We start from the raw sequence: 26,032 nt of genomic DNA on the forward strand, positions 1-26,032 counted from the left end.
TCCTTAACAAATCCGTGGATCCAAACTTGAAGCCGTATCACTGCCGAAGTCTAATCATTTGGTCCTTGTGTCATTTCTGACCGACCCTGAAAACTTCATTCAAATCCCTGAGTCTGTTTTTGAGTGATGTGGGTAACAGAAGAAGGATTCACACACGCTGATCGTCACATAACTCCGCTGTGTTCTTTGGTGGAATAAATAATCTAATTTACCTTCATTCTTTCAGTGCTCCAACAGATCTGGATGCAACAGTTTCCATCATGGTGATTTGTCTGCTCTGTTGTCTGCGCATTTCAGCCGTTCTAATATGTTTCATGTTAAAAAAAAAGTGTGTATTCATCGATGATTTTTTTTTTTTTGTATTCCTCCACAATATTGCACGGTTGTAAAACAGTTTAGCTCCGCTTTGGTGAAGAACATCAGTGAATTAATTGTTTATCACGGTCTTCAGCAGCAATTTTATTGGTAAATGAGAGACATTAGTATCGCACACGTCTGCATCTTCAAACCATAAACAAGGAAGTGAATTTGGTGACGTACGTGCATTACGTTTGCGCTGGGAGCTGCTATGATTGGTGGAACTCACGGGAGGCGGGCCAAAATTGCGGGAAAGTTGCGGTGATTGGACAAAATTGCAAGGCCGTGCAAAATTCGCGGAGATTGGTTGTTTCGTGAATTCCTGGAGGGACGGATTAAGTAACTGTAGGAGTGTTATGAGAAACTGGGAGTACTGAAAGAAAGAGAAGAAGGAAGAGGTAAAGTGTTGAATGATTGTTGTCTGTTCTCTCTACAGGTTCTGGTGACTCCACTTACTGAGAAAGGCTTTCTTTTCTTGCTGTCAAGTGTTCAAATGGCCACGCCTACTGGTATGACGTGGGACTGGCGAGTTGCCCTCATACATTATGTACAGGATAATAACATGGGGTTATTTGGGTTATGTAGTGAGTGAAAATACAAGTCTGGTTTATGTGTTTTCATGTCATTACATCAGTCTTACTATTCTTATGTATTTGTAGAAAACAAAGTGCTGTCTACCTAACACTTTCAGAACATCTTAGTTCAGCTAAAAACAGCATCACTGCTGGGAGAACAAGCAGTTAATGTTGTATTTTTCTATCAGTGTTTTTCTATCAGTGAAATGCACTACCACAAATGACAGCATGAGTGAGAATGACAACAATGTTTGTGTTTTCAGAGAGAGGAGAGAGCTGGAAAAGGTGTCTTCAGGCCTTGTTTGTCTTCCCAGAATCTAGAGATCTGGTCAAATCCGGTAAGTATCAGAAGAATAAGATGATTTTTTTTCTCAAATCTGCAAGATTTTACTTTTTTGGTGCCTGTTCTACAAAATACAGTTATTTTTTTGTAACTCACCTGTTATAGACTTTGGATATAGTACTACTACTGTTTCCATCCCATATTTCACACAGCATTCTCCTCCCCTTACTGTTTTCAAAAATCCTCTTCTCAAACCAATTCTCCCTGTTGCTATTTTACAGTGGCACTGTTGTAGTGTCCTGGGCTTAGCACCACCAAGATGATTGTGATTGGTTTAAAGAAATGCTAAGAGGCCAGAGTGTTTTTTCCCCCCATATTATAATGATAATGTGTACAGCCAGATCATTCTCCAGAGCACACTAAGGGCTGTGAGCGTAGGTCTGGCTATTTGAGACTAAACTAAAACAGGCTACTTGAGATTTACTCAACTAAAAGAAAGCTTAGTGACAGTTCTTTGTTGACTTACCATTATGCAAGCTGAACCTCAAACGTCATGTTGATGTCAATACTATTAGTGAGTGTGGAGGCTAAAAACCACCCACATTAAGTCCAAACTGTAGCTTTGACTTGATGTGAGCACAGATGTTGTTGTCTCTGTTTCTACCTGTAGCACTGCGGTGTGCCTCCTCGTCCCACGATGCTTCACAGCCATCGATATCAGGTGCAACGCTGATGCCACAGCTGGCTCAGTTCATCCCAGCGCTGCATCACGCCCTGGTTAAAGCCCGCGCAAACCCCCCTGCTGAGCTGTCTGCTGGTGTGGAGCGCCATGCACGGGAATATCTTGTTGGCATGAATGACGGCACTGTATGACCAACAACTTTTATACTGTCATCCTCAAATTTCCAGTTTTTCCACTGTGGCGCTGCAACATGATCGAAAGCACGGTTTTCTGTCTTTGCTTTCCAGGTTAGACAATACCCAATGGGTGAGTACGACGAGCAGGGACAGTTGTTTCCTGTATCCAAACACCCTCAGGTGAACATGGACAGCTACCTGCACTCCTACTTGCACAGTCCTGCCAACTACCTGCTATCAATGGCTCGGGCCAAGCAGATGGTGGAGGCACACTGTGGCCCTGAGCAGCCCAAGGATGTGAAGCCCAGGAAGAGTGCTGGAGGCCAAAGAGAGGCAACAAGCAACACTAGAGATGGCCAGACCAACTCTCAAAAGGTGAAACTGAAACCAGGATGGCAGTGATCGTTACAAAACATTACACTATGAGTATGGACACTTTATACATTTTGCAGACCGTAGTGAGCTCAAATGTATGTTCTTTGTTTTTCAGATGCAGCAGCTGATAGATCTTGTTCTGACTTGTAAGAGCAATGCAGAAAATGAGGTGAGGAACGAGGTAGGAGAGGAGCTGAAGGTGCCAGGGAGGAAGAGGAAGCTGGAACAGGAGACAGCAGAGAGGGCGCTTAAATTCCTAAAAGCATCACAGGAACCTGGGAAACACCACAAGATTCCAGGTGAGATGATGAAAAGCATGATAAAACCAGCATTTTGATGCTCACTGGACGCGCTACTCATTTGGAAGGTGTAATTCACCCAACATTTTATTGGTTTTGTTGAGTGAGTTGGTGTTGTCGGGTTTTGATTGTTGCAATTTTTATGTTTCCCAGGCTGCTGTCTTGGGCAGGATTCCCTTGAAAAAGAGGTCATTGTACCTCAGCAGGACCAACCTGGTTAAATACAGGCTAAATAAATAAATTTTAAAAATTGTACTTCATTAAGAGAGAACAGCATGGCTCATGGAGAATAACAGTGAGCAGTCCAACAGCTTGAAAGAAGTCTTGTTGTGAGCTTCTGTAATTAGAGACTTTACAGACTGTGAATATGGATCATTGCTGTCTTGGCTAGTTACATAAATACATAAAGTGAGCTGTCTGTGGTGCTGCATCAACACTCTTTTAATCACTTAATTGATTCTTTAGACTACAGTTATGTGCGCAAAAGTCAGACGATGTGAGGTTTCTCTGCTGGATCGAAGCTGTTTTTCTAGTCACAAATTTTCTGTTCAAGTTGTTTTTCATGTTGTATGTTGATTGATTTGATAACATCAGCTTGATGTACAATATAGTGTGTTTAATTTTGTCTTTCTTGTTCAGGCTATCTTTGTTACAAAGTGTGGGATTAGTTGGAATTGCACATCTGGAAGTTTACTAACATCTGATTGCATGTTATGAGAGATACACTACTAGTCAAAAGTTTGGACACACCTTCTCATTCAATGTTTTTTTATTTATTTTAATTATTTTCTACATTGTAGATTAAAACTCAAGACATCAAAATGATGAAAGAACACAAGAAATTATGTAGTGAACAGTAAAGAGTTAACCAAACCAGAATATGTTTTATGTTTTAGATTCTTCAAAGTAGCCCCGTTTTGCTTGGATGACAGCTTTGCACACTCTTGGTGTTCTGTCAGTCAACTTGATGAGGTGGTCTCCTGATGCAGACCATCAGTTGTGTTGTGCAGACGTAGGGTTAGTACACAGTGGATAGCTCTATTTGACTACTGTTGTAGTCCATAGTATGGCAAGAACCAATCAGCTAAGCAAAGAGAAATGACAGTTCATCAATACTGTAAAAAGCTGAAGGTCAGTTGATCTGGAAAATTTGAACAACTTTGAATGAATCCCCAAGTGCAGTCACAAAAACCATCAAACGCTACGAAACTGACTCACATGAGGACCGCCCCAGGAAAGGAAGACCAAGATTCACGTCTGCTGCTGAAGAGAGGTTCTTCCAATTTACCAGCAACAAGAAGAGAATTGTTTGGACTAAGAAACACGAGGAATGGACATTAGACCAGTGGAAATCTGTGCTTTGGTTTGAAGAGTCCAAATTTGAGATTTTTGCTTCCAGCTGATGTGTCTTTATGAGTCCAGAGAAGGTGAACAGATCTCTACATGCATGGTTCCACCATGAAGCATGGAGGAGGAGGTGTGATGGTGTGGAGGTGCTTTTCTGGTGATATTGTTGGGGATTTATTCCAAACTGGAGGAACTCTGAACCAGCATGGCTACCACAGCATCCTGCAGCCACATGACATCCCATCAGGTTTGGTTTAGTTGGACCATCATTTATTCTCCAACAGGACAATGACCCCAAACACACCTCCATGCTGTGGAAGGACTATCTGACCAAGAAGGAGATGATGGAGATGACCTGGCCTCCAAAGTCACCTGACCTGAACCCAATCCAGATGGTTTAGGATGAGATGGACCACAGAGTGAAGACAAAAGAACCAACAAGTGCTCAGCATCTCTGGAACTCCTTCAAGACTGTTGGAGAACCATTTCAGGAGACAACCTCATGAAGCTTATAGAGAGACTGCCAACAGTGTGCAAAGCAGTAATCAAAGCAAAGGAGTCTACTGTGAAGAATCTACAGTATACATGTGTAATATATTCTGATTTGTTTAACACCATTTGTTTACTACATAGTTCCATTTGTGTTCTTTCATAGTTTGATAGCATCATTATATTTCTAAATAAAAACAATCGAATGAGATTTTTTTATTGACTTTACATGCGTTTTTTTTTTCTCTGAAGTTTTTTTGCAGTCAGACTAAACATACCTTACATAATGGAGTACTGTTTATGTTTTGTGTCTCACAGTTCCTGACTGCTGTGTGGTTTGCTAACACTTGGTCTCTCTGTCTCTGCCCTAGTTGAGGGAAGCCAAGTCTCCTCCTCACCTGTCTCTCTTACATCTGTGATCGGCTCAGTGGGTCTGAAGGATGTTGATTTGAGAGAAGATGGTTCTGAAGTGGCTACCAGACTTCTTGGCCTGCTGACAGGTGACTGGATACTGAAGCTTTCTGCCTGGCAACATGCAGTAATGATAGAACATACAGAACCTTTTTGTGTTCCTTCTCTGCTCACATCTTGTTTTGCAGTTAGTCATGTTGCATTAAAAGGTACTTTCAGATTGCAAGACATCACAAAACCCTTTATGAAGATGTTAAAACATTTTTTACAAGTATTATAGTAAATAAAGAAGCTGACTTTTCTCTGCCTGTATGCAGGCCTCACCCAAGCTGCTGAGGGAACGACCTACCGGAACTTTTGTGAGACGCCAGGAGAGGGGCAGAGGGAGTCTTCTCCATTTGACAGGCTGGCCACAAAGCTGGGCCTGCCCACCAACTGTGACATTGATCTGAGGAAGCAGGAGGAACTGGAGGTAACAGAAGATATTTTATGTTTGTATGTCGTCTTTTTCACAACATCATGCTGTAGATGCACAGTAAGAACAGTCACCTATGCACTGGTGTTGTTCTATTTCCCTGGAGGCGTTGTTACCTGCTTTTTACCTTCAGTACAGTTACATTATGATAGAGTACAATAGAAACCCAGCAAGAACAAAGATGCTGTGCAGAGATAGCGAGATAGCCTCAGCACCATCCTCTATCATGTAGAGTCTGACATTACCCATACTTTTCAGAACCCCTGAGCTCAGGTGACTGGTAGAGATGGGGGCAACTTCACTGTATTTCAAAGTGCACTCTATGAAAATATCAAAATATAGGTATAGTTAATCTTTTTTTATAGAAATTTTGTGCCAGCATTAGCTGGATGACAGTGTAGACAGAGAATGATTAACAAAAAATCCACATTAGATGAAAATTAGAGGCATTGTGATTTACAGTTGAAGATCTATATCACAACAGAGCTACACATTGTCATTGTTGGATTGTAATATTTCTGGTGATGTTGTAATCTAGTTAGCACATTGGCTGACCACATTCAAATCCTGAACCTCTATAGGAACAACACAACCAGTGGTGTAGTCTACGTGATACGCAGGTATATGCCGTATACTCACTAGAAAAGGTCCCAAATTTCTGTATACCCACTTAAAAATGTGCAAACTTATGTATCAGTATGTTTTTTGACATAACGTTCACTTTCCCGTTCATAAATTCATCTTCTCTGTGTCAGGAAGCGGTGAAGTTGTATGTGACGTCGGAAGGTGTCTGGCTGAGAACAGGGCTCACTAAAAGGCGGACCGCAGTCCGGATCCGGACACAGACGCCGTCTATACGGGTGTAAATTTGACAGGTCGCTTGTATTTTACCGGTGCCGCTTTCCAGTGTTTATCATTGGTCTATCAGCTCAGAAACGCACAGACCAATTATGTACGAGTTCAGGCATCCCACGTGACGCTGCTCAGCCAATGACGTCGCTGCATTGGATTGCAGCTCTGCCTTCAAAAACCAGTTGAGAGGTGAGGGACAAAGAGGACAGTAGTGATGGAAGTTCGGCTCTTTTCAGAGAGCTTTTGACACGGCTTCCAAAGAAAAGCCGGTTCTTTTGGCTCCCAAGCAGCTCCTAATTTATTAGTTTGTAGCCTCATTTTAGCCTAACCAGGCAAATATGAATCATTTGTGTTTTGACAAACTCTTTTTCATTCAGTGTTTTTATGAGAAGCCTTATAATTGACTCATTTTGTGCATTTGTTTTCTTTCAAAAACAGGCATTCTTACTTTTGTTTAAAATTTCAATAAGACTTTTTTGCACAAAAATAAATCAACAAAACTCTGCAAATGAAGAGGAAACGTCAGCTCTACCTGATGGCTGGAGGAGGAGCTGCTGACGCTATAATGTCTATAAGTATCTAATTGGTAGTTTGAAATAAAGGAGCTGCTGTTGCTGTGTGTGTGTGTGTGTGTGTGTGTGTGTGTGTGTGTGTGTGTGTGTGTGTGCGTGCTCGTGTAACTTCCGTCAAAGACATCATGCAAAAAATATGTGCATTCATTGAGGCCATATATGAGAATCTGACCTGGCTTTGGTTTATGAGGCTGGAGTATACCCACTAGAAAAAAAACTAGACTACACCACTGAACACAACTGTAGCTGGGAGTAAAGAGAACTCAAAAATGTATACAGTGAACCCTCGTTTATCGCGGGGGTTACGTTCCAAAAAGAACCCGCGATAGTTGAAATCCGTGAAGTAGTCAGCTTTATTTTTTACAGATATTATACAATACTGCACTTGGGGGGGCGCTGCAGCTGCAGCCAGGTGGACGCCGCAGCGGTACTCTTGCCTCAGAGAATGGGCCGGTTGAATCAAATGGAGCAGTCGGGGGTGGGGAAGGCTCGCTCCGGCGCTCTTCTCCTGGGGAACGCGGCTGCGATGGCCAGAGACGGCTGGGGACCACGTCTACTGTCCGGTTGACGGCGGGGGAAAAGAATAAGGCTGCCCCGTCAGCTCCCTCTTTCAAGGGTGTCTCACTACATGGAGACCAAGGAGAGAAATGATCCAGCGCTCCACAGCAGGCAGCGCTGGCCTGTATGGCAGAGGAGACGAGGCACGGAGACTGTTCACGTTGGACAGTCCCTTAGCCAATCAGGATGCAGAACACAATGCACTGTTTAAAAAAAGCATAAATTCAAAAAAGCATAAGAAAACTGCACTAAAAAAATCCGTGAAACAGCGAAGCCATGAAAGGTGAACCGCGTTATAGGGAGGGTTCACTGTACTGGGAAGTGTAACACAGTTACGCCGTATTTAAAAGGCAAAGTTGAATTTGTTTGACTATTTATTTTGGAAAAACTCAAACAACCTGGAATCAGCATGTACAACAGTTTTCCAAGTGTTGACTGTGTGTGTGTGTGTGTGTGTGTGTGTGTGTGTGTGTGTGTGTGTGTGTGTGTGTGTGTGTGTGTGTGTGTGTGTGTGTGTGTGTGTGTGTGTGTGTGTGTGTGTGTGTGTGTGTGTGTGTGTGTGTGTGCATAGGAGCAGATGGCGGGCAGTGTCAGTAGTTTGGAGGGATTCAGTCCCAGCTCACACAGCGGAGAGACCAATCATCAGGGAGCAGCAGGTAGAGGAGGAGGAATGGGGCGGAGAACAGGAGGTTACGAAGAAGAGGGACAGGGAGAGATCCCGTGGGTCCTCATCCCCATAACAGGTCAGTCTGTCAAAACACAACTATAAATTTCACTGTTTAAAAGATGAGGATAAAAGCATGACCATCATTTAAAGTACTGCAGCAAATACAAACGTGCATTGAACTTATCCTCATCCAGACTTAAGAGCTGCATAAGAAATAACTTTTTCCTTTATCTACTGACAGAATCTGGGTGTAGCTCAGCCCTAATGACTCAAACATGAGAAAATATGAGACAGAAAAAAGCATTTTCAAACCCATAAGGAGCCAAATTGTTTCATAACCAGCTTCTTTACAACACAACAGTAGTGCATTTTGTAATAAAAATGGCATCCAGAGGCAACAAGCATCAGATCAGATTGCAGGTTTGTGACATCCTGCACAGAGCTGTAAATCTATTAGTCGTACATGAAGTTAAGTGAAATATTTTGTCTTCTGTCAGGTGCTGCAGGCTTTCAAGAAGCAGATTATGATCTGATTGCAGGTCACAAAAGTTTACTTTGACCTCTGTCTGCAGGTCTGTGCTCAGAGAGGTACACCCAGAGAGACCGGAACGTCCCTCAGGACCCTCGCTTCCAGCACCTTACCACGGCAACAAGCATCACCATAACAACCAAATCTCGCGGGAAGAGCCCCACCTCGTCCCATTTGCCCAGCCCTTCTACCTCTCCTATCCGCTTACCGTCTTCTGAAGCCAGCCCTGCTCTCTCCCCCTCCCAATGCCCCTCACCTGACCCCAGCCCTCCCATTTCACCCTCCCAGTGTCCATCTCCAGAGCCAAGTCCCTATCCTTCACCGTCTCAGTGCCCCTCTCCAGAACCCAGTCTCCCTCCTTCCCCTTCGCAATGCCCATCTCCAGAGCCCAGCCCTCCCCCATCACCTTCCCAGTGCTGGTCCCCTAAGACCCATCCTCCCCTCTCATCCTCATGGTGTCAGACCCTGGTTCCCGATAAGCTCAGCCCGCTTATTAAGAACCAGACAGGTGCTAATGAGGAGCGGTTAACCCTCATAGCCTCCCAGGAGTTTAAAGGTAACATCAGGCATCCTGAGATTATCTCACGTTCCACTTGAACCATTTGTTAATTTTAGACTATAATAACACCTGCAGTTTTCACCAAATTTATTTCCTGTTGCAGTTTTTACTAAACTAGTAGCTGACAGAAAGTACAATGTTTGCTTTAGAACATTGTTTGTATTCAGTCTAATGAAGGTTTCCTCTTGTAGGTCAGTCCAGTGACAAAGGAGAGAAACTTCTGGGGAACGAAGAGAAGAATGGAGAGCCACTTCTTTCTGCATCCATCCGTCCATGTAACCCTCCAGCTGTAGAGCAGAGGACTCTGCCATCACCTCTTATGCAAGGGAAGGAGGAGACAGAGCAGAAAACAGGGGGAGTTAAGAAGGCACAGGTAGAACTTTCCATGAAGGAAAAGAAAGCTCAGCCAGTCGAGAGAATGTGGAAACAAGGGGAAACGGAGACCGTTGAATGTAAACCAAATGAGGAGGAGGCGGTGGTGGATATGATGCTAAAAGCATCTAGTGAAAAGGAGCAAAAGGGAAAATCGAAGGAACTGGCCGGTGGCTCTGTGTTTTCTCCTTCTGTCTCCTCCGCTGCTGTTCATCCTCAAAGAGATATTGACAGCATAGTGGACAAACATGTGGGTGATTTCTCCTCTGAGATTCAGCTCCTCCTGCAAGAGGAGAGGATTCCTTACAGCTTCCCACTGTCCTCACACTCCACTTTAAACTCAGAAGCCCCCACACCTCCACACACGCTCCCGTATGCCTCAGTCTCTCAGTTTTCGCACTATGTGTCTTTCCTCAACCCCTGTCCCCCCGTCCACGAGTATATGAGCTCCCTAAGGGACAGCATTAGCAGCATGCTGACAGAGTTTGATGACGGGTGGCCGAACCACAAGCCTGACACCAGCCACACTAATTCCGATGCCACGTTGGCTAACACGGTTAGTGCTTTTGTGGCCAGTGTACGAGCAGGTAATGCTAAAACAGGCAGAGATGACGAGGTTTCTGCTCCTTGTGGTGAACTGAATGCTGCTGATACCAGTTCCTCAGGCAGTCAAAGTCCTGTGCTCTCCAGAGTAGGTGAAGTGTGGCGGCCAGATGCTACAAACGGCAGGAATCCCACAACTTCCCCTGTCACTTTATCCACTCCTACCTCTGCATCTGCTTCTGTATACAAGCCTGCCAACACTACTGTCCTCTGCACTCCTAACAAGTCACAACAGTCCCAATGGAAACCACAGCGAAGTCACACTTTAGAGGCAAAGACAGTCACTCAAGACATTCAGCAAACACAAGATGACAGCCCTGCCAGTACGGTACTTTGTACTGCTGGTGTGGAAGGGGGACGAACTCTTTCAAGTACAGATTGTGGCACAACCCTGCCAGGGTTCAGCAGCGTCTCTCTACATCTGGCAGAATCTTCCAACCGCTCTGAGCCAGTTTCCAGCCTGAGCTCTGTGTCCGTCCCTGGGCCCACTCCTCCAGCCACAACCCTGAGCTCCCTGATTGGCCAACTGCAGCCAGAGGTGTTCAACAATCTGGTGAAGATCATCAAAGATGTTAAGAGAAACTCTGTACAGTTTTATGTCCACTGCACCGAACCAGGAGACCAGGTCTATAAAGATGTCAAGGTAAGCTCATGGGAGTTAACACTCTGTGACTTTCGCGGAAGATTTGAGTAACGTTTCATCAGTGAGGCCTGGTGTGTATACTGACCAGATTCGAGGTCTCTTGGACTTCTCTCCTAACACAAAATCGCAGCCTTCCTGTTGGGTCTAGGGTATGGTTCTAACAGGCTTTTTTGTGGACTTTGATGTGCTTCATATGCCTATCAAATTTTGTAGATGTGGATAAAAAGTCCTGCCTGTAGTAGATGTTACAAATGTTAGGATTTTGCAGGGGGGAGGCGCTATGGAACCATTTTGGCACATACATGCACAAATCCCATGAAGTACCAACTTTTTTCCCCTGTCCTGATGTGTGAGCAAATTTGTTTTTGAACATGTTTAGATTCTCAGAAACGGGCTTCAACATGCAGAAAAATAATAGTCAGGGCTTAAAGTTTTCCGGCGCCGCGCCGGATTTCCGGCGCATGGAAATGTACCATTGAAAAAATTTCATCCATCTCTGTCCAGAAGGCTCCAAGCATGTGCGTCATTGTGCATTCAGTTGCTCCGCTTTAATCAATCAAACTCCAAATCCTACATTAAAAAATATACACCTTCTGTCCAGGCATGCGACTTTCTGATAGAACTTTTATCCAATTACAGTTTTCTAACTGCGAGTGCGCATCGACTGCTGGGCGCACGATATGCTGCGCCCTCTTGGTTCGGCATCGTCAGTGCTGCTGAGCCACTGATAAGAAATAACAGTATCCCACAAACAAAATCCAAATTTGCAAAATTTGTTGGTGTTTTTTGTAATTATATTTAAAGGGAATTACTGGAAACACATTGATATATATTGCATATTATTTATTTTATTTCTGCTTGGACTGTATACCCATTCCACGTGTCCCAGCCCTGTGGCTGCCTGGTCTCTCCAGAGCGCACGGAGCTCCAATCTGTGAGTGGTGCGGTGAAGAATCGAGCAGCTGATCACTGGTCAGTAGCGTTGGAGCTTGTGTTTAGCCCAAAGACGCAGATACTAAAGTTTGCTCAGACTTTGTGTGACAGAGGAGAGAGGATGTGTCTCTGCTGATTAACAAAGAGAGCAGCCGCTGCCGCGATCCCTGAGCCGCGGTGTGTTGACTCGCCCCATTGGCGTAAGTGCGTCAGTGGCGATGCGCGTGCATGTCCCACAGTCCCCATGGTTTCGCCACAAAATAAAAACAAACGGGCTTAGGTACTGAATTTAAAAAGTAACAAAAACAGAAGTTGTTGATTTTGTTTGATTTCTTAATCTTTAAACATTTTCTATGTGTTTTACAACGGCAAAAGGAAAAAAGGAAACAGCTATTTAGTTTGCTGGCTTTTATTTTGAAAGGAAAAAAAATCAAACATCAAGCCATAAGGTTTTGTCCCATTATTTTCCTCAGAACATCTGTTTAGTTAAATATGCACAAACTGAATGTAGCTTAGGTGATATTAACCTTTTTTATTTGAGGACATATAGGATGTTTGTAATAATGAGTTAAATAGCTCTCAGCAGATTTTGTGACCTTATGCATCCGAATGATGTCTAGCCACAAACAAAAGATCTCCAATCTCAAGCAAATATTGTTAGTAAGAACAGAATGAACGTATGGGTTGTGTGAAATGAATAATGGATAGGTAGTTAAATAAGAATGTTCTTAGCTTGCTTTTCACCGTTTTTTCTTCCCAAAATATAGATTAAAAAAATAGAAACATTTAAATTGAAAGCCAACTGAACAAATTATACAGTGAATACATTTTTTCCCTTACCAAAAACAAACAAAATGTGTGTCAGTTCAAATTGAAAATCAAATGATTGAAACTAATCACACAGATTATTGAGGTTTATCAAATGAGCAGTTACTAGCATGCGTATGTGTGGTTATGTGCTACAGAGGGCTTCTTAATCAGATCTGTGTGAGAAATGGGCTGACTCCAGAGGAAAAGGCCAGAGTAGAAGTTCTTCAGCATGAGCAGTCCATTGCCACCAGGACCCAGATAAACCAGATCAGGAAGGCCCGAATTTCTTTGCTAGTTACAGAGTTTGAGAGAGTCAGCATCATGATCAACTTATTTATATTGTGAGGCAATAACTAAAATTGCATTTAAGAGTTAATACTAGTACTTTTATTACCTGCTTAAATACAAAGTTGGTATAGCAAGTGACATATGACAGTTTATTCTCTTGTAGTGTTCCAGACAATATTAAACAAGTTAATTCTGTTGTCTGTGTTTTGCAGTTTATTTCAACAAACAACATTTTGAACATGTTAAAAAGAAAATGTTCAGAAAATTCACAAACAAAGCAAAAAACGAAAAAAGAAATGACTTTTTCAAACAGTGTTCTCCAAGCACTTAATATTCTCTTGAGACTGACACTTGTGATAATGTTGTAAGTAAAAATTGTGCCTTATGAAGGAAAGCAGCAGAGTTTTGTAGCAGTTTTGTTGTGGTTGATGTTGTTTTGACTTCTTGTTAAATCTACTGAAGAGATAAAAATTATTAAGTTATTAATAATACATGTACTTGGTTTTCATGATTTTTCCCCTTTACACTAAAATAAATCTTTGCAATTATAGTGGTGTGGTATTGAAACATCAACACAAAAAAAATCAGACTTGGGGCACTTTCTAAAATGCGTTAAGTTTTGGCCGAGTAAGGTTTTACATTTGAGCAACAATAAAATAGTGGGATCATAATGGGCATTATTTCCACCAGATGACCTCATATTTGCTCTGAATTAATAGAATCTCATATATATTGTGTTTTAGTGCGTTTTAAAACACATTTAAATACGTTTATTGACACTATAAATTGGATCTTAGAAGTTCAGGCTCAGGATTTTTTCTCACTTTAAGCCCTGAATAGTAATAATTCCTTGCATTCCAATAGGATCCTTGCACCGTTGGTGCTCAGACCCTAAATATATTTACTAGTGATTGTGAGTTGCACAAAAGTGAAGAACATAGTTTAATCCTGTGAATCAGTCCAAACTGGAATGTAATGTCAGAAATTCATGAAGACTGTTTTTGCTTTAATATGGTAGCTTTGAAAAACATTTGTGCAAATGCATAGAATGATTTCATTTTGGTTTATGTGTGTTTGTGTGGAAGGAACTCCTGTTGAAGCAGGGTAATGTGGAGCAGACTCCTGTGGCCTTTCTGAACCAAGAAAGCTCTGATGACAGACTGCTGGTCATCATTAAGAACAAAGACATAGCTGGACACATACACAAGGTATTTAACGATTACCTCTACTGTTTCCCTTCTTGACTACCAGTAGTGTGTGTGTGTGTGTGTGTGTGTGTGTGTGTGTGTGTGTGTGTGTGTGTGTGTGTGTGTGTGTGTGTTGGCAAAAAAAATACATGTTTTATTTGAAGACTTCATAATATTTGTTGAACAAATTTTGTTGAAGAAATTTCACTTTCAGTCCTTGGAAGTTTGCTGTAGTGGGGTGTTTTAGTATTCTGACATACGGTGGACTGACCAACGCAGAGCATGAGTCTGTGAAGGGAAGCTGACAGAACATTTGCATAGTCCACACTTTATAGGGATGGTCAGAGAGAAAGAAGGGCCGTATGTAAATACAACGTTCAGTAGTGGTTAATTTGCATATGGTTGCCAATCAGTAACAGAGGGTAAGACAACAGAACAAAGAGTAATTGAATCAAGAGATCTGGGAAACTGTTGTAAATAGCAAATGTGTGACAACAGAAGGTAAGAGAGGGATCTGACAGACAGTAAGAGATAACAAAACATGAAAGAAGTGTGGATAACTGTGGGAAATGGAATGACTGGGTGACACTAGAAGGTATCTGTAGCAAAAGGTGTGCTATTTTCTTCATCATGATGAAGTTCAGGTCTAAAAGCCACCTGGTTGGCGTGTTAGGCCTCTGATCTTCTTGTGTTGTGGACTGTGTGATCTCTGCAGGTTAACTGCTCTGTAGATGCATGGTCTAGTTCAGTACTTCCCTTTCAGGTCCACGGTGGGTTGAATGTATACTATGTGACCTAACAGGTGGACTGCAATCTAATCTCTTTTGAGCCTTTTTGGAGCATCTTTGTCCCAGTAGATGCTCTTTTGTATTAAACAAAAATGTATGTTTCTTTGGTTTGATCCAGAAGTGGTGCCACCTTTCTTACAACAAGGTGTAGACAAACAGATGTGTAGACTGTTACATACTGCTGTCATATACTGCTGCAAGCACAAGTCAGACATACAGTGCCTTGTGAAAGTATTCGGCCCCCTTGAACTTTTCAACCTTTCGCCACATTTCAGGCTTCAAACATAAAGATATAAAATTCTAATTTTTTGTCAAGAATCAACAACAAGTGGGACACAATCGTGAAGTGGAACGAAATTTATTGGATATTTTAAACTTTTTAACAAATAAAAACCTGAAAAGTGGGGCGTGCAATATTATTCGGGCCCCTTGCATTAATACGTTGTAGCGCCACCTTTTGCTGCAATTACAGCTGCAAGTCGCTTGGGGTATGTCTATCAGTTTTGCACATCAAGAGACTGAAATTCTTGCTCATTCTTCCTTGCAAAACAGCTCGAGCTCAGTGAGGTTGGATGGAGAGCGTTTGTGAACAGCAGTCTTCAGCTCTGCCCACAGATTCTCCATTGGATTCAGGTCTGGACTTTGACTTGGCCATTCTAACACCTGGATACGTTTATTTGTCAACCATTCCATTGTAGATTTGGCTTTATGTTTTGGATCATTGTCCTGTTGGAAGATAAATCTCCGTCCCAGTCTCAGGTCTTTTGCAGACTCCAACAGGTTTTCTTCCAGAATGCTCCTGTATTTGGCTCCATTCATCTTCCCATCAGTTTGAACCATCTTCCCTGTCCCTGCTGAAGAAAAGCAGGCCCAAACCATGAGGCTGCCACCACCATGTTTGACAGTGGGGATGGTGTGTTCAGGGTGATGAGCTGTGTTGCTTTTACACCAAACATATCGTTTTGCATTGTGGCCAAAAAGTTGGATTTTGGTTTCATCTGACCAGAGCACCTTCTTCCACATGTTTGCTGTGTCTCCCAGGTGGCTTGTGGCAAACTTCAAACAAGACTTTTTATGGATATCTTTGAGAAATGGCTTTCTTCTTGCCACTCTTCCATAAAGGCCAGATTTGTGCAGTGTACGACTGATTGTTGTCCTATGGACAGACTCTCCCACCTCAGCTGTAGATCTCTGCAGTTCATCCAGAGTGATCATGGGCCTCTTGGCTGCATCTATTCAATTCAATTCAATTCAATTCAATTTTATTTATATAGCGTCAATTACAGTCAAATCGTCTCAAGACGCTTTACAGAACCCATATGCCTGACCCCCAGAGCAAGCCCAAAGGCGACAGTGGCAAGGAAAAACACCCTTTTAACAGGGAAGAAACCTCGAGCAGAACCCGGCTCTAAATAGGGGGGACCCATCTGCCTGCTGGCCGGGCGGGTTGAGAAGGACAGAAGAGGGCAAGGGGGAGGGATGGGAGAAGAGGGAGGGGTGAGAAAGCAAGGAAAACACAACACACATTTGAATACATGCATGACAGGATATGTGACACAGACAAAGTATAAGCTAACACTGAAAACTGACTCATAGTTTACTCTTATGATGTACGGCTCTGACATTAAACATACTCCTTATATAGCTAGCAGTAAAATTCAAACAGTATGTAAGTTAGCATAACAGTATATTGAAGGCGATGCAGAGTTGACTCGTGGAAAAAGGGAATTGGAAGCAGAGGGCTGGTGGAAGGTCAGCAACAGCATCCCACAGTGGACATGGTGGAGACTGGACCAGCTGGTGGAACATCGACCGCAGATCTGAAGCATCCAGCTCTGGGACCAGGGACACTCGGAGAAATAGCACAGGGGGAAACAGAGTGAATGTACTGCAATAACGGTATACATATTAAATGTAAAGGTAGATAGAGAAGGGCTCAGTGCGTCAAGAAAAGTCCCCCAGCAGCCTATAGGCCTATAGCAGCATGACTAGAGGCAGAACGAAGGGACGTCCAAGAGGGGGTCAGCTGTGCAAATGAAGACACAAGCCGAACCCCTGTGGGTCACCCAGTCAGCCCCAACTATAAGATTTGTCAAAAAGGAACGTTTTAAGCCTGGTCTTAAAAATAGAGAGGGTGTCTGCCTCCCGAACCCAAACTGGGAGCAGGTTCCACAGGAGAGGCGCCTGATAACTGAAGGCTCTGCCTCCCATTCTACTTTTAGAAATTCTAGGAACAACAAGTAAGCCTGCAGTTTGAGAGCGAAGAGTTCTACTAGGATAATAAGGTACTATCAGATCTTTAAGATATGATGGAGATTGGTTATTAAGAGCTTTATATGTCAGAAGAAGGATTTTAAATTCTATTCTGGATTTAACAGGAAGCCAGTGAAGAGAAGCAAGTATAGGGGAAATATGATCTCTTTTGCTAACTCCTGTCAGTACTCTCGCAGCAGCGTTTTGGATCAACTGTAGATGTTTGAGAGAGCTATTTGGACAACCCGATAATAAGGAATTGCAATAGTCAAGCCTGGAAGTAACAAAAGCATGAACTAATTTTTCTGCATCACTCTGAGACAGAATGTTCCTGATTTTTACAATATTACGCAGGTGAAAAAAGGAAGTCCTACAGACTTGCTTTATGTGTGAGTTAAAGGACATGTCCTGGTCAAAAATAACTCCAAGATTCCTCACAGTAGTACTGGAGGCCAATGTGATGCCATCCAGAGTAACTATTTGCTTTGAAAGCGAGTTTCTAAGATGTTTGGGGCCAAATACAATGACTTCAGTTTTGTCTGAATTTAGCAGTAGGAAGTTAAAAGTCATCCAGGTTTTAATGTCCTTAAGACAATCTTGCAGTCTAGCTAACTGATCAGTTTCATCTGGCTTCATAGATAAATACAATTGTGTGTCATCTGCATAACAATGGAAGTTAATACAATGCTTCCTAATAATATTGCCTAAAGGAAGCATGTATAATGTGAAAAGTATCGGTCCTAAGACAGAACCCTGAGGAACTCCGTGATTAACTTTAGTCTGCTCAGAAGAGTTATTGTTGACATGCACAAACTGGAACCTATCTGATAAGTAGGATTTAAACCAATCCAGTGCTGTCCCTTTAATGCCAATTGAATATTCTAGACGCTGTAATAAAATTTTGTGGTCGATTGTGTCAAACGCTGCACTAAGATCTAACAAAACAAGTATAGAGACTAGTCCATTATCTGATGCTATGAGAAGGTCATTAGTAACTTTCACTAGAGCTGTTTCTGTGCTATGATGCACTCTGAAGCCTGACTGAAACATTTCAAACAAATTATTCCTTTGTAGGTGTTCACACAATTGATTTGCAACTGTTCTTTCCAGAATTTTAGAGAGAAATGGTAGGTTGGATATCGGTCTATAGTTAGCTAACACATCTGGATCTAAAGTGGGCTTTTTAAGCAAAGGTTTGATGACAGCAACCTTAAAAGCCTGTGGTACATAGCCTGTTACTAGAGAGAGATTAATCAGATCTAACATTGAAGAATTAATTAAAGGTAAAATCTCCTTGAAGAGTCTAGTTGGGATAGGATCTAAAAGACATGTTGATGGTTTGGATGTAGAAACTGTTGAAATTAGTTCAGAGAGACATATAGGAGTGAAGAATTCTAAAGATTCATCAGGTCTAACAGCCAATTCAAAAGCATCTGTGACATTTGTAGGAAGGGCCAGATTAATTTTATCTCTAATCAGAACTATTTTATGCGTAAAGAAGCTCATGAAGTCGTTACTGGTTAAAACTAAAGGAATACAAGGTTCAACAGAGCTCTGACTCTTTGTCAGCCTGGCTACAGTGCTAAAGAGAAACCTAGGGTTGTTCTTGTTCTCATCTATTAAAGATGAATAATAAGTTGTCCTGGCATTACGAAGAGCTTTTTTATAGATTACTAGACTATTTCTGATCATCTCTGATCAGTCTTCTCCTTGTTCCAGGTGAAAGTTTAGAGGGATGGCCGGGTCTTGGTAGATTTGCAGTGGTCTGATACTCCTTCCATTTCAATATGATTGCTTGCACAGTGCTCCTTGAGATGTTTAAAGCTTGGGAAATCTTTTTGTATCCAAATCCGGCTTTAAACTTCTCCACAACAGTATCTGGGACCTGCCTGGTGTGTTCCTTGGTCTTCATGATGCTCTCTGCACTTTAAACAGAACCCTGAGACTATCACAGAGCAGGTGCATTTATACGGAGACTTGATTACACACAGGTGGATTCTATTTATCATCATCAGTCATTTAGGACAACAATGGATCATTCAGAGATCCTCACTGAACTTCTGGAGTGAGTTTGCTGCACTGAAAGTAAAGGGGCCGAATAATATTGCACACCCCACTTTTCAGTTTTTTATTTGTTAAAAAAGTATAAAATATCCAATAAATTTCGTTCCACTTCACGATTGTGTCCCAATTGTTGTTGATTCTTGACAAAAAATTAAAATTTTATATCTTTATGTTTGAAGCCTGAAATGTGGCGAAAGGTTGAAAAGTTCAAGGGGGCCGAATACTTTCACAAGGCACTGTATAATGTTCAAACTGTTCTGTACACTTGTACCGTGTTGATGCCAGATCCCAGGCTTGGTGTCTCTGAAGCGACACTCCTCTGTGGTGTTTCTGGGAATCGATACATTGGACGACATCAGGAACAACAGCTACAACGAGCTTTTTGTTTCTGGAGGTTGCATCGTCTCAGATGACTTTGTGCTCAATCCAGATTTCATCACTCACGGTAGGTCAGGATTTACAATCCAGAGTCTTTGTTCTGTCATCTGAAAGATTTATGCACATTTTTTAACTTTACTTAGTCTGTTCATACTTTATTTATTGAGAAAATTCTATTTTTATGAAATTCAATAAAATGTTTCCACAATTTGTCTTAAATGATGAGACAAACTCATGAACACTGTATTTATTGCGTTGTGTTGTTCTGCAGAGCAACTAGCTACACTGCTGATGTTCCTGGAAAAGCACAATTCCACAGAAAGTGTTTGGAGGTGGAAGGTTCACTGCAAGACCCACAAAAGACTGAAAGAACAAGCCAGGTACTGATTCTGCATTATACCACAACAGACCCAAGGTGAAGCTGTAGTACTTGAAATGACACGTCACTGAATCGTTACTTCTAGCTTGGCTGACGACGACATTCTTCTGCATGGTTTGTCTCTTCTGATTTACAGGCTTATGGTGGAATCACATCATATTATTTTCAGAATTTGTAAAGAAAAAGAAACATTCCTCACTCATTCTGTGTCTGTGCTACTTTGTGCTTTAGTAGTTCATATATATATCGTCATATTAGTATTTGAGAGAAGAAGCATGAATGCCATAGAACATCAGCAGTGCCAATATACAAGCACTAGTAGATGTGTCACCCTCACTGGTTTCTTACTACGTCCTATTTTTTAAAATTCAACCTTTGAAATCCCAAGAAGCTCCCATTTTTATGTGACATGCAACTGGATCTGTTTTATTTCTAATTTCTTAAATTCTGTATGCTGTTGCTAAACATGAATTGTAATGATATGCAGATCTGTCCAGAATTGTGTGTAATGTAATATGTCAGTTGTGGATTTACATTCACACACAGGCAAAGCTGAAGTTCTCCCCAAACAAACCATAAAATAAAGCCACCACAGGCTTAAACACCATATGCAGCTGATGATAGTCGTGAACAGCAAAGCCCAAACTACTTTATTTTTCTCCCACTAATGAATAACTTTAATTGTAGGCCAACAGAAATTCCTACAGAAACGTGTACGCTGTACTCCTGCAGTTTGAATGTAGATCAAACAGTTTCATTTGTGTGTGTGTGTGTGTGTGTGTGTGTGTGTGTGTGTGTGTGTGTGTGTGTGTGTGTGTGTGTGTGTGTGTGTGTGTGTGTGTGTGTGTGTGTGTGTGTGTGTGTTTGGTGGTTGTCAGGTTCCGGAGAGAAGCAGCCAGCCTACTGGACATGCTGTCAGCCTATCAGAAGCGTCAAATTGTGGAGTTCCTCCCGTATCATAAGTGCGACATGATGAACCATCAGTCACCCGACCTGGACTGTCTCATCGAGCTTCAGGCCCGATACACACAGTACCGACACACAATCTTCCTCACTGGTTCGTACACGTCAGCAGCACTGACACTCCAGGCTTAAAAAATGACAGTTTAAAAAACATTTTGACAGAGTATTTGTGTTTAACGTAGCTCCCTTCAACACTCTTTTTCTGCACTCAGAGCATCATATTGAGAAGTTTTTCGCCTACTCCAGCGGGGGCATCATTGTGTCCAACGTCGAAGAGATTCTGCACAACTTCACCAGGATGGTTGGTTGCCATAACATCAAGGACAAGCAGCCGCTCATAGATGATCTGCTCTCTCCCAAAGGTCAGCCATGGCAGTTCTATGTCTCTGTCTTTTTCATTAAGAATAAATGAAGATGCTCTTAAAATGTACCCTACATGAACCACTTTCGCCTACTAACAGTATGAGTGACTATGTTTTGAGTTGAAAGACGCTAACATCCTGATGGTAAGTCTTTATTCTGTGGCTACCATCTGACTTCAGCCCGTTAACATTCTAACATTTGCAAATGAACCATAAACATTTTTGTTACTGTTTGGTCATAACCAAAGTGCTGAACATTGGGATATTACTTATTTATAATTCAACGATTATTGTAGTAAATACTTTAATTGAATTAAAATACAATAACCAGTAAGGCAAAAGATGTGAGACATATGTTACCGGCCAAACGTTTTAGAACACCCACATTTTCCAGTTTTCTTATTGAGATTTACTGTATTACGTGGCTGCACCAGCAGATGGAGCCTCTTACTGTTTGGCAGTTTACAGGTTTGTTTGCTGACCCTCTGTGAGAATCCATTAAATGAGCGCTCCTTCCTGCTGTCTAATTGCTCAGTGTGGCAGTTTGTAGAACCACAGACTAAAAAGTAAGTGCAGGTGTTTTACTGTTTGACTCAGGCTGGGAGCTGAGTGTCAACAGAGAGCAGCTGTAGCTACTGCAGTGGTGGAGGGGATGGACAACACTGCACTGAGTAGAAATCTATTTTAGAGGTGGCAGTTAATTCTGGACAGATTTCCTGCACTGCTGAAGTTGCTGCAGCAGTGTTTGTGGATATATGTTCCAGCTGAGCAGCTGTTTTCAGCACCTGGACTGACCATAAGTACAGTGAATAAGTTGGTCCGTCATCTAGATCAGCTATGAGGATTATTTTAATGTCCCACCACTGTGAGAAGATCATTAACGTTACAGGTTAATGACTGTTGAAGACTGCATCTCATTTGCTGTGTATCCTGGTAATTAGTTTATATGTATAAGCACGTTGATTTTGCAGAGAACATTGAGTAGTTACAGTGGTTTTATCAGCAGATGGACAGTTATCCTCTGTATATCTTTCATCTCACAAAGGAATCTCTTATTTATTGTTAATGTGACTCCTCTCTTCTACTGTCTCTCCTCGTGTTCTGCTGTCTTTTCTGTCTCTCCGAGTTCTGCTCTCTCCACTTACATTCTGCTGTCTCTCCTTCTGTGTCGCTGCCTCTCAGAGTTCTACTGTCAGAGTATGGGTTCTACTCAGTGTTCCCGTCTGTCCTCAGGTCACATCAGGCAGCTCAGTCATGGGAGCTCTGTGTCAGGTTCTGAACGTTCTCCCTCCATCTTCCCGGAGCAAATCCCCTCCCTGTCCTCCGTCCATCAACCCCAGCACGTCCTCCCACAGCCCAGCTCCAGCCTCCCCTCTCATCCCCATCTCTCCGATCAGCTCGTCCCAGACTCCTCCTGTCGGGATGGGGTGCAGCCTCCTTCAGATAAAGACTGTGAGGTTCTCCGACAGGCCATTTCACAGTTGCGTGCAGAGCGCGAGTCACAGCTAAAACAGCTTCAACATCAGCAGCACCTGCTGGAGCTGCAGGCGGAGCTGAGCATTAACCCGATCAAGTGCTTTACTGGCACGCCGACTGGTGCAGGCAGCGATCCCACCATTCCTCCTGATGAAAGACGTTCTGATGACTCCGTCCAGCTCACTCCTGGCAGGGCGGTGGCAGCCACTCTGGACTTAATTCACTCCACGTTGCAGTCAGAGCTGGGGGAGGAGAGACAGGAGGCTCCACCAGAGGGGCCCCGAGGAGAAGCAGAGGATGGAGATCAGAGAGCTGGAAATAGTGATACATCTACCCTGTCCTCCAGTCACATGGCAATCACGGTGATAGGAGCAAGTAACCGGACTGACTCAGCCAATCAGAGGAGAGATGCAGGAGCAGATCAGCGAGGAGAACCTGCATTTTCCAAAGCAGCTCAGCAAGGAGCATCGACCTGCAGCACAGCTGGTTCTGCAGACGGCGGCAGATTGAGGTCAGTTTTACTGGTTTGGTCAGAATTATGATGGAATCTGTAACATTTTACCCAAAAGGACCCATGGTGGCTGCACAGTGGTGTGGTGGTTAGCACTTTCTCCTTACAGCTGGAAGATCCCCGGTTTGTGTCCAGCTCTTGCTAGGATTTTTCTGTGTTTACAGGGCTCCAGACTAACTTTTTCCTAGGAGCACAGTGGCCCCTAACTTGAAATTTTAGGAGCGCAAGCAGTAAATTTAGGGGCGCACACCAAAATCGACTTGCAAAGTAAATATTCACATTCCCTCTCATTTTCACTGTGTTACTGATAAATGCTTGCAAAATAAATGCAGAAACTATGTTTTCAATTCACATTTTATTGTGCAGCAGTCGACACAACAAGAAAAGCACTCAAGGAGCGCAGTACTCCACCAAAGCTGCTCAGTTGATGTACAATTTCCGACGGATGAAATCTTTATGCACGTTATGTATTTATACCGAATCATGTGTAAATTACTCTTAGATCAGTTCATCAATTTTGGAAAGCCTTTGTTTTGCTTGTGTTAAAATAACCGTTCCCTCCAGGCTTTTATTTTGAAGGCGTATTCTTAATGCTACGGGCTTTTATTTTGTAACTATTCCAGGAACACAGGACATGTTTCACTAAGAAGAGGTTTCTTGACATGACGAAGACGCTGCCGAAAAGTCTGAAAATTCACATAAAGATGAAAGAAAACGGTTACACGCTGTTGCTGTCTAGCAAAGGATGTGTCTAAACTTAGAAGCAGCTGGAATCGGGACAAGAATGTTCAAAATAGGTAGTTGCTAGAGGTACGGACCCGTACTTTCCATTTGACAATCAGATACGCGAGATCTGGTCACGTGACTCCCGGTAGATGCTGGAGGTACGGACCCGTAGCATCGGTACTAGAGGTACGGACCCTAAACCTGACCCTAACACTAACCCTAACCTTAACCTTTGCTTACCTTTCAACAGTTTGCAGTGGTTAGCAGCTTCTTGACTCGCGAGACTCGCGTACAGGTCCGTATCTGTCTGGCAAATGGAAAGTGCCGTATCCGTAGCTCACAGGCTATGGGTACGGGTCCGTATCTGTAGACACTACCTTCAAAATAAGGCTGAACGTAAATAAAGGCTTTGTGAATCATCAGAAGCTTCACCGTCATTCGCATAGATCTTCATATCTATGGTCAGTCGTCCCCGGCTCTCACACACATTGGCCCGACTTCTTCTTTGGTGTTCGTCTTCTTTCTTCTTCTTTTGGAGTTAATGTCGGTTGGTAAACCAGCTCATTTGTACATTACTGTGTACTGGGCTGAAGTGTGGAGCAGAAGTTTGTAAGCAACAAAAAAATATTCAATAGTAGTTTAAAAAGTCGGCAAATTTACTGGTCGCACATGCGTGAGTAGATGAAAAATGTACTCGCACTCGCTCAAATTTTGGTTGCAAAATGCGACCATTTAGTCGCAGTCTGGAGCCCTGGTTTAGTTTGCATGTTCTCCTGTACATGTGTGGCTTTTCTCTAGGTTCTCAGCTTCCTCCCACAGTCCAGAAACATGCTGAGGTTAACTGGTGATTCTAAATTGTCTGTAGGTGTGAATGTGAGTGTGATTGTTTGTCTCTATGTGTAGCCCTGTGATAGACTGTTACCTGTCCAGGTGTCCCCTGTCTTCACCCCAAGTCACCTGTTGTAGACTCCAGCAACCCGCGAGTCGCGAGCCTAATGAGGATTGAGCGATGGATGGATGGATGGATGGATGGATGGATGGATGGATGGACACAGGTGTCACACACTCATTAAATCTGCTGGAAAGTTCCTAATAGAGCTTTATTCTTGAATTTAACTAATGAGGTCCCAAAGTAACGACTAGTTAACATACTGGTGAAGTCATGTGTTTGTATGTGAATAGCTGTCACTGTGACATCACTTCCGAAATGGTGGATGCGTGGTGAGCACATGGGAGAGAGCTTGCTAGCTTTTTTTTTTTTTTGTAGGTATACAACCAATCAGCGCAACAAATAGGCTGACGTAGTTCCTAGAGCGCCGGAAATCAGAGGATGCGGGAGTTTGGTGAAGCCTTATTTATACAGTCAATGGGTGAAGCTCAAGTATATTACAGACATGTTAACAGAAATCTTTAAGGGCGGTGGCCAAAGCCGAGTCGAAAGATAACTGTTTATTGTGCGCAGCCATCTTCTTGTCTATCCTTGTTTCTATGGTTGTTTCCGGTTGTTTCTGTCAGAATCGTCCCGCCTCTGTCGTCACTTAGTTACGCCCGCCTTCTGACTCTACACTTCATAGTGATTCGTCGCCCAGTTTTAGGAGCATCCAACCTCGAGGCTTACCGAGGGTAACTAGACCCACCCTGGCAGAGAATTAAATTCGTTGCCGTGGGTTGTCTAGCGCGGCTAGGCTATGCAACCACCACTCTCTGTGCGAAATATGATGTACATCTTTGCTTCACTGAGGAAAGAAATGGTTTCAAATGAGACCATACAGCCTAGACCAGGGGTCACTAACTGGCGGGCTGCGGTCCGGATCTGGACTCAGACGCTGTCATATACTAGACCCTCCAGAAAAACTTGATTATGCGATCGCATGAATTCCCGCATTAATCACCAAAATGCCGCTGATTATGCGGGGGTCAATTATTTCCCAAAAGGCCACATAATGCGCATAATTCCCGCAAGAATGTAACATTTCCACAAAAAAAAAGAGAAATATGCAGGTCCCGCTTGATTTCAAAATTTCCGCATAAAATGAGTAAACTATAACCAAAATAAATGGAGTTGTGAGTGAGTTTTTATGACGCCCGGC

General features: G+C 42.7%; 1 protein-coding gene across 1 annotated transcript in view; it reads left to right on the top strand.

The window, feature by feature from the left end:
- tasora (transcription activation suppressor a) overlaps positions 1–26,032 on the top strand; it is a 58,070-nt gene that overhangs the window by 28,638 nt on the left and 3,400 nt on the right. The window contains exons 12-27 of the mRNA XM_051947984.1: positions 794–866; positions 1,196–1,270; positions 1,886–2,082; positions 2,185–2,448; positions 2,564–2,747; positions 4,955–5,083; positions 5,312–5,466; positions 8,023–8,194; positions 8,691–9,203; positions 9,398–10,824; positions 13,941–14,063; positions 19,433–19,592; positions 19,797–19,905; positions 20,783–20,961; positions 21,080–21,229; positions 22,463–23,216. Of these exons, the coding sequence (XP_051803944.1) occupies positions 794–866; positions 1,196–1,270; positions 1,886–2,082; positions 2,185–2,448; positions 2,564–2,747; positions 4,955–5,083; positions 5,312–5,466; positions 8,023–8,194; positions 8,691–9,203; positions 9,398–10,824; positions 13,941–14,063; positions 19,433–19,592; positions 19,797–19,905; positions 20,783–20,961; positions 21,080–21,229; positions 22,463–23,216 (4,664 nt within the window). The remainder of the gene's footprint in view (positions 1–793; positions 867–1,195; positions 1,271–1,885; positions 2,083–2,184; positions 2,449–2,563; positions 2,748–4,954; positions 5,084–5,311; positions 5,467–8,022; positions 8,195–8,690; positions 9,204–9,397; positions 10,825–13,940; positions 14,064–19,432; positions 19,593–19,796; positions 19,906–20,782; positions 20,962–21,079; positions 21,230–22,462; positions 23,217–26,032) is intronic.

The sequence above is a fragment of the Acanthochromis polyacanthus genome, chromosome 5 (genome assembly GCF_021347895.1).
Source record: "Acanthochromis polyacanthus isolate Apoly-LR-REF ecotype Palm Island chromosome 5, KAUST_Apoly_ChrSc, whole genome shotgun sequence".
Classification (NCBI taxonomy): Eukaryota; Metazoa; Chordata; class Actinopteri; family Pomacentridae; genus Acanthochromis; species Acanthochromis polyacanthus.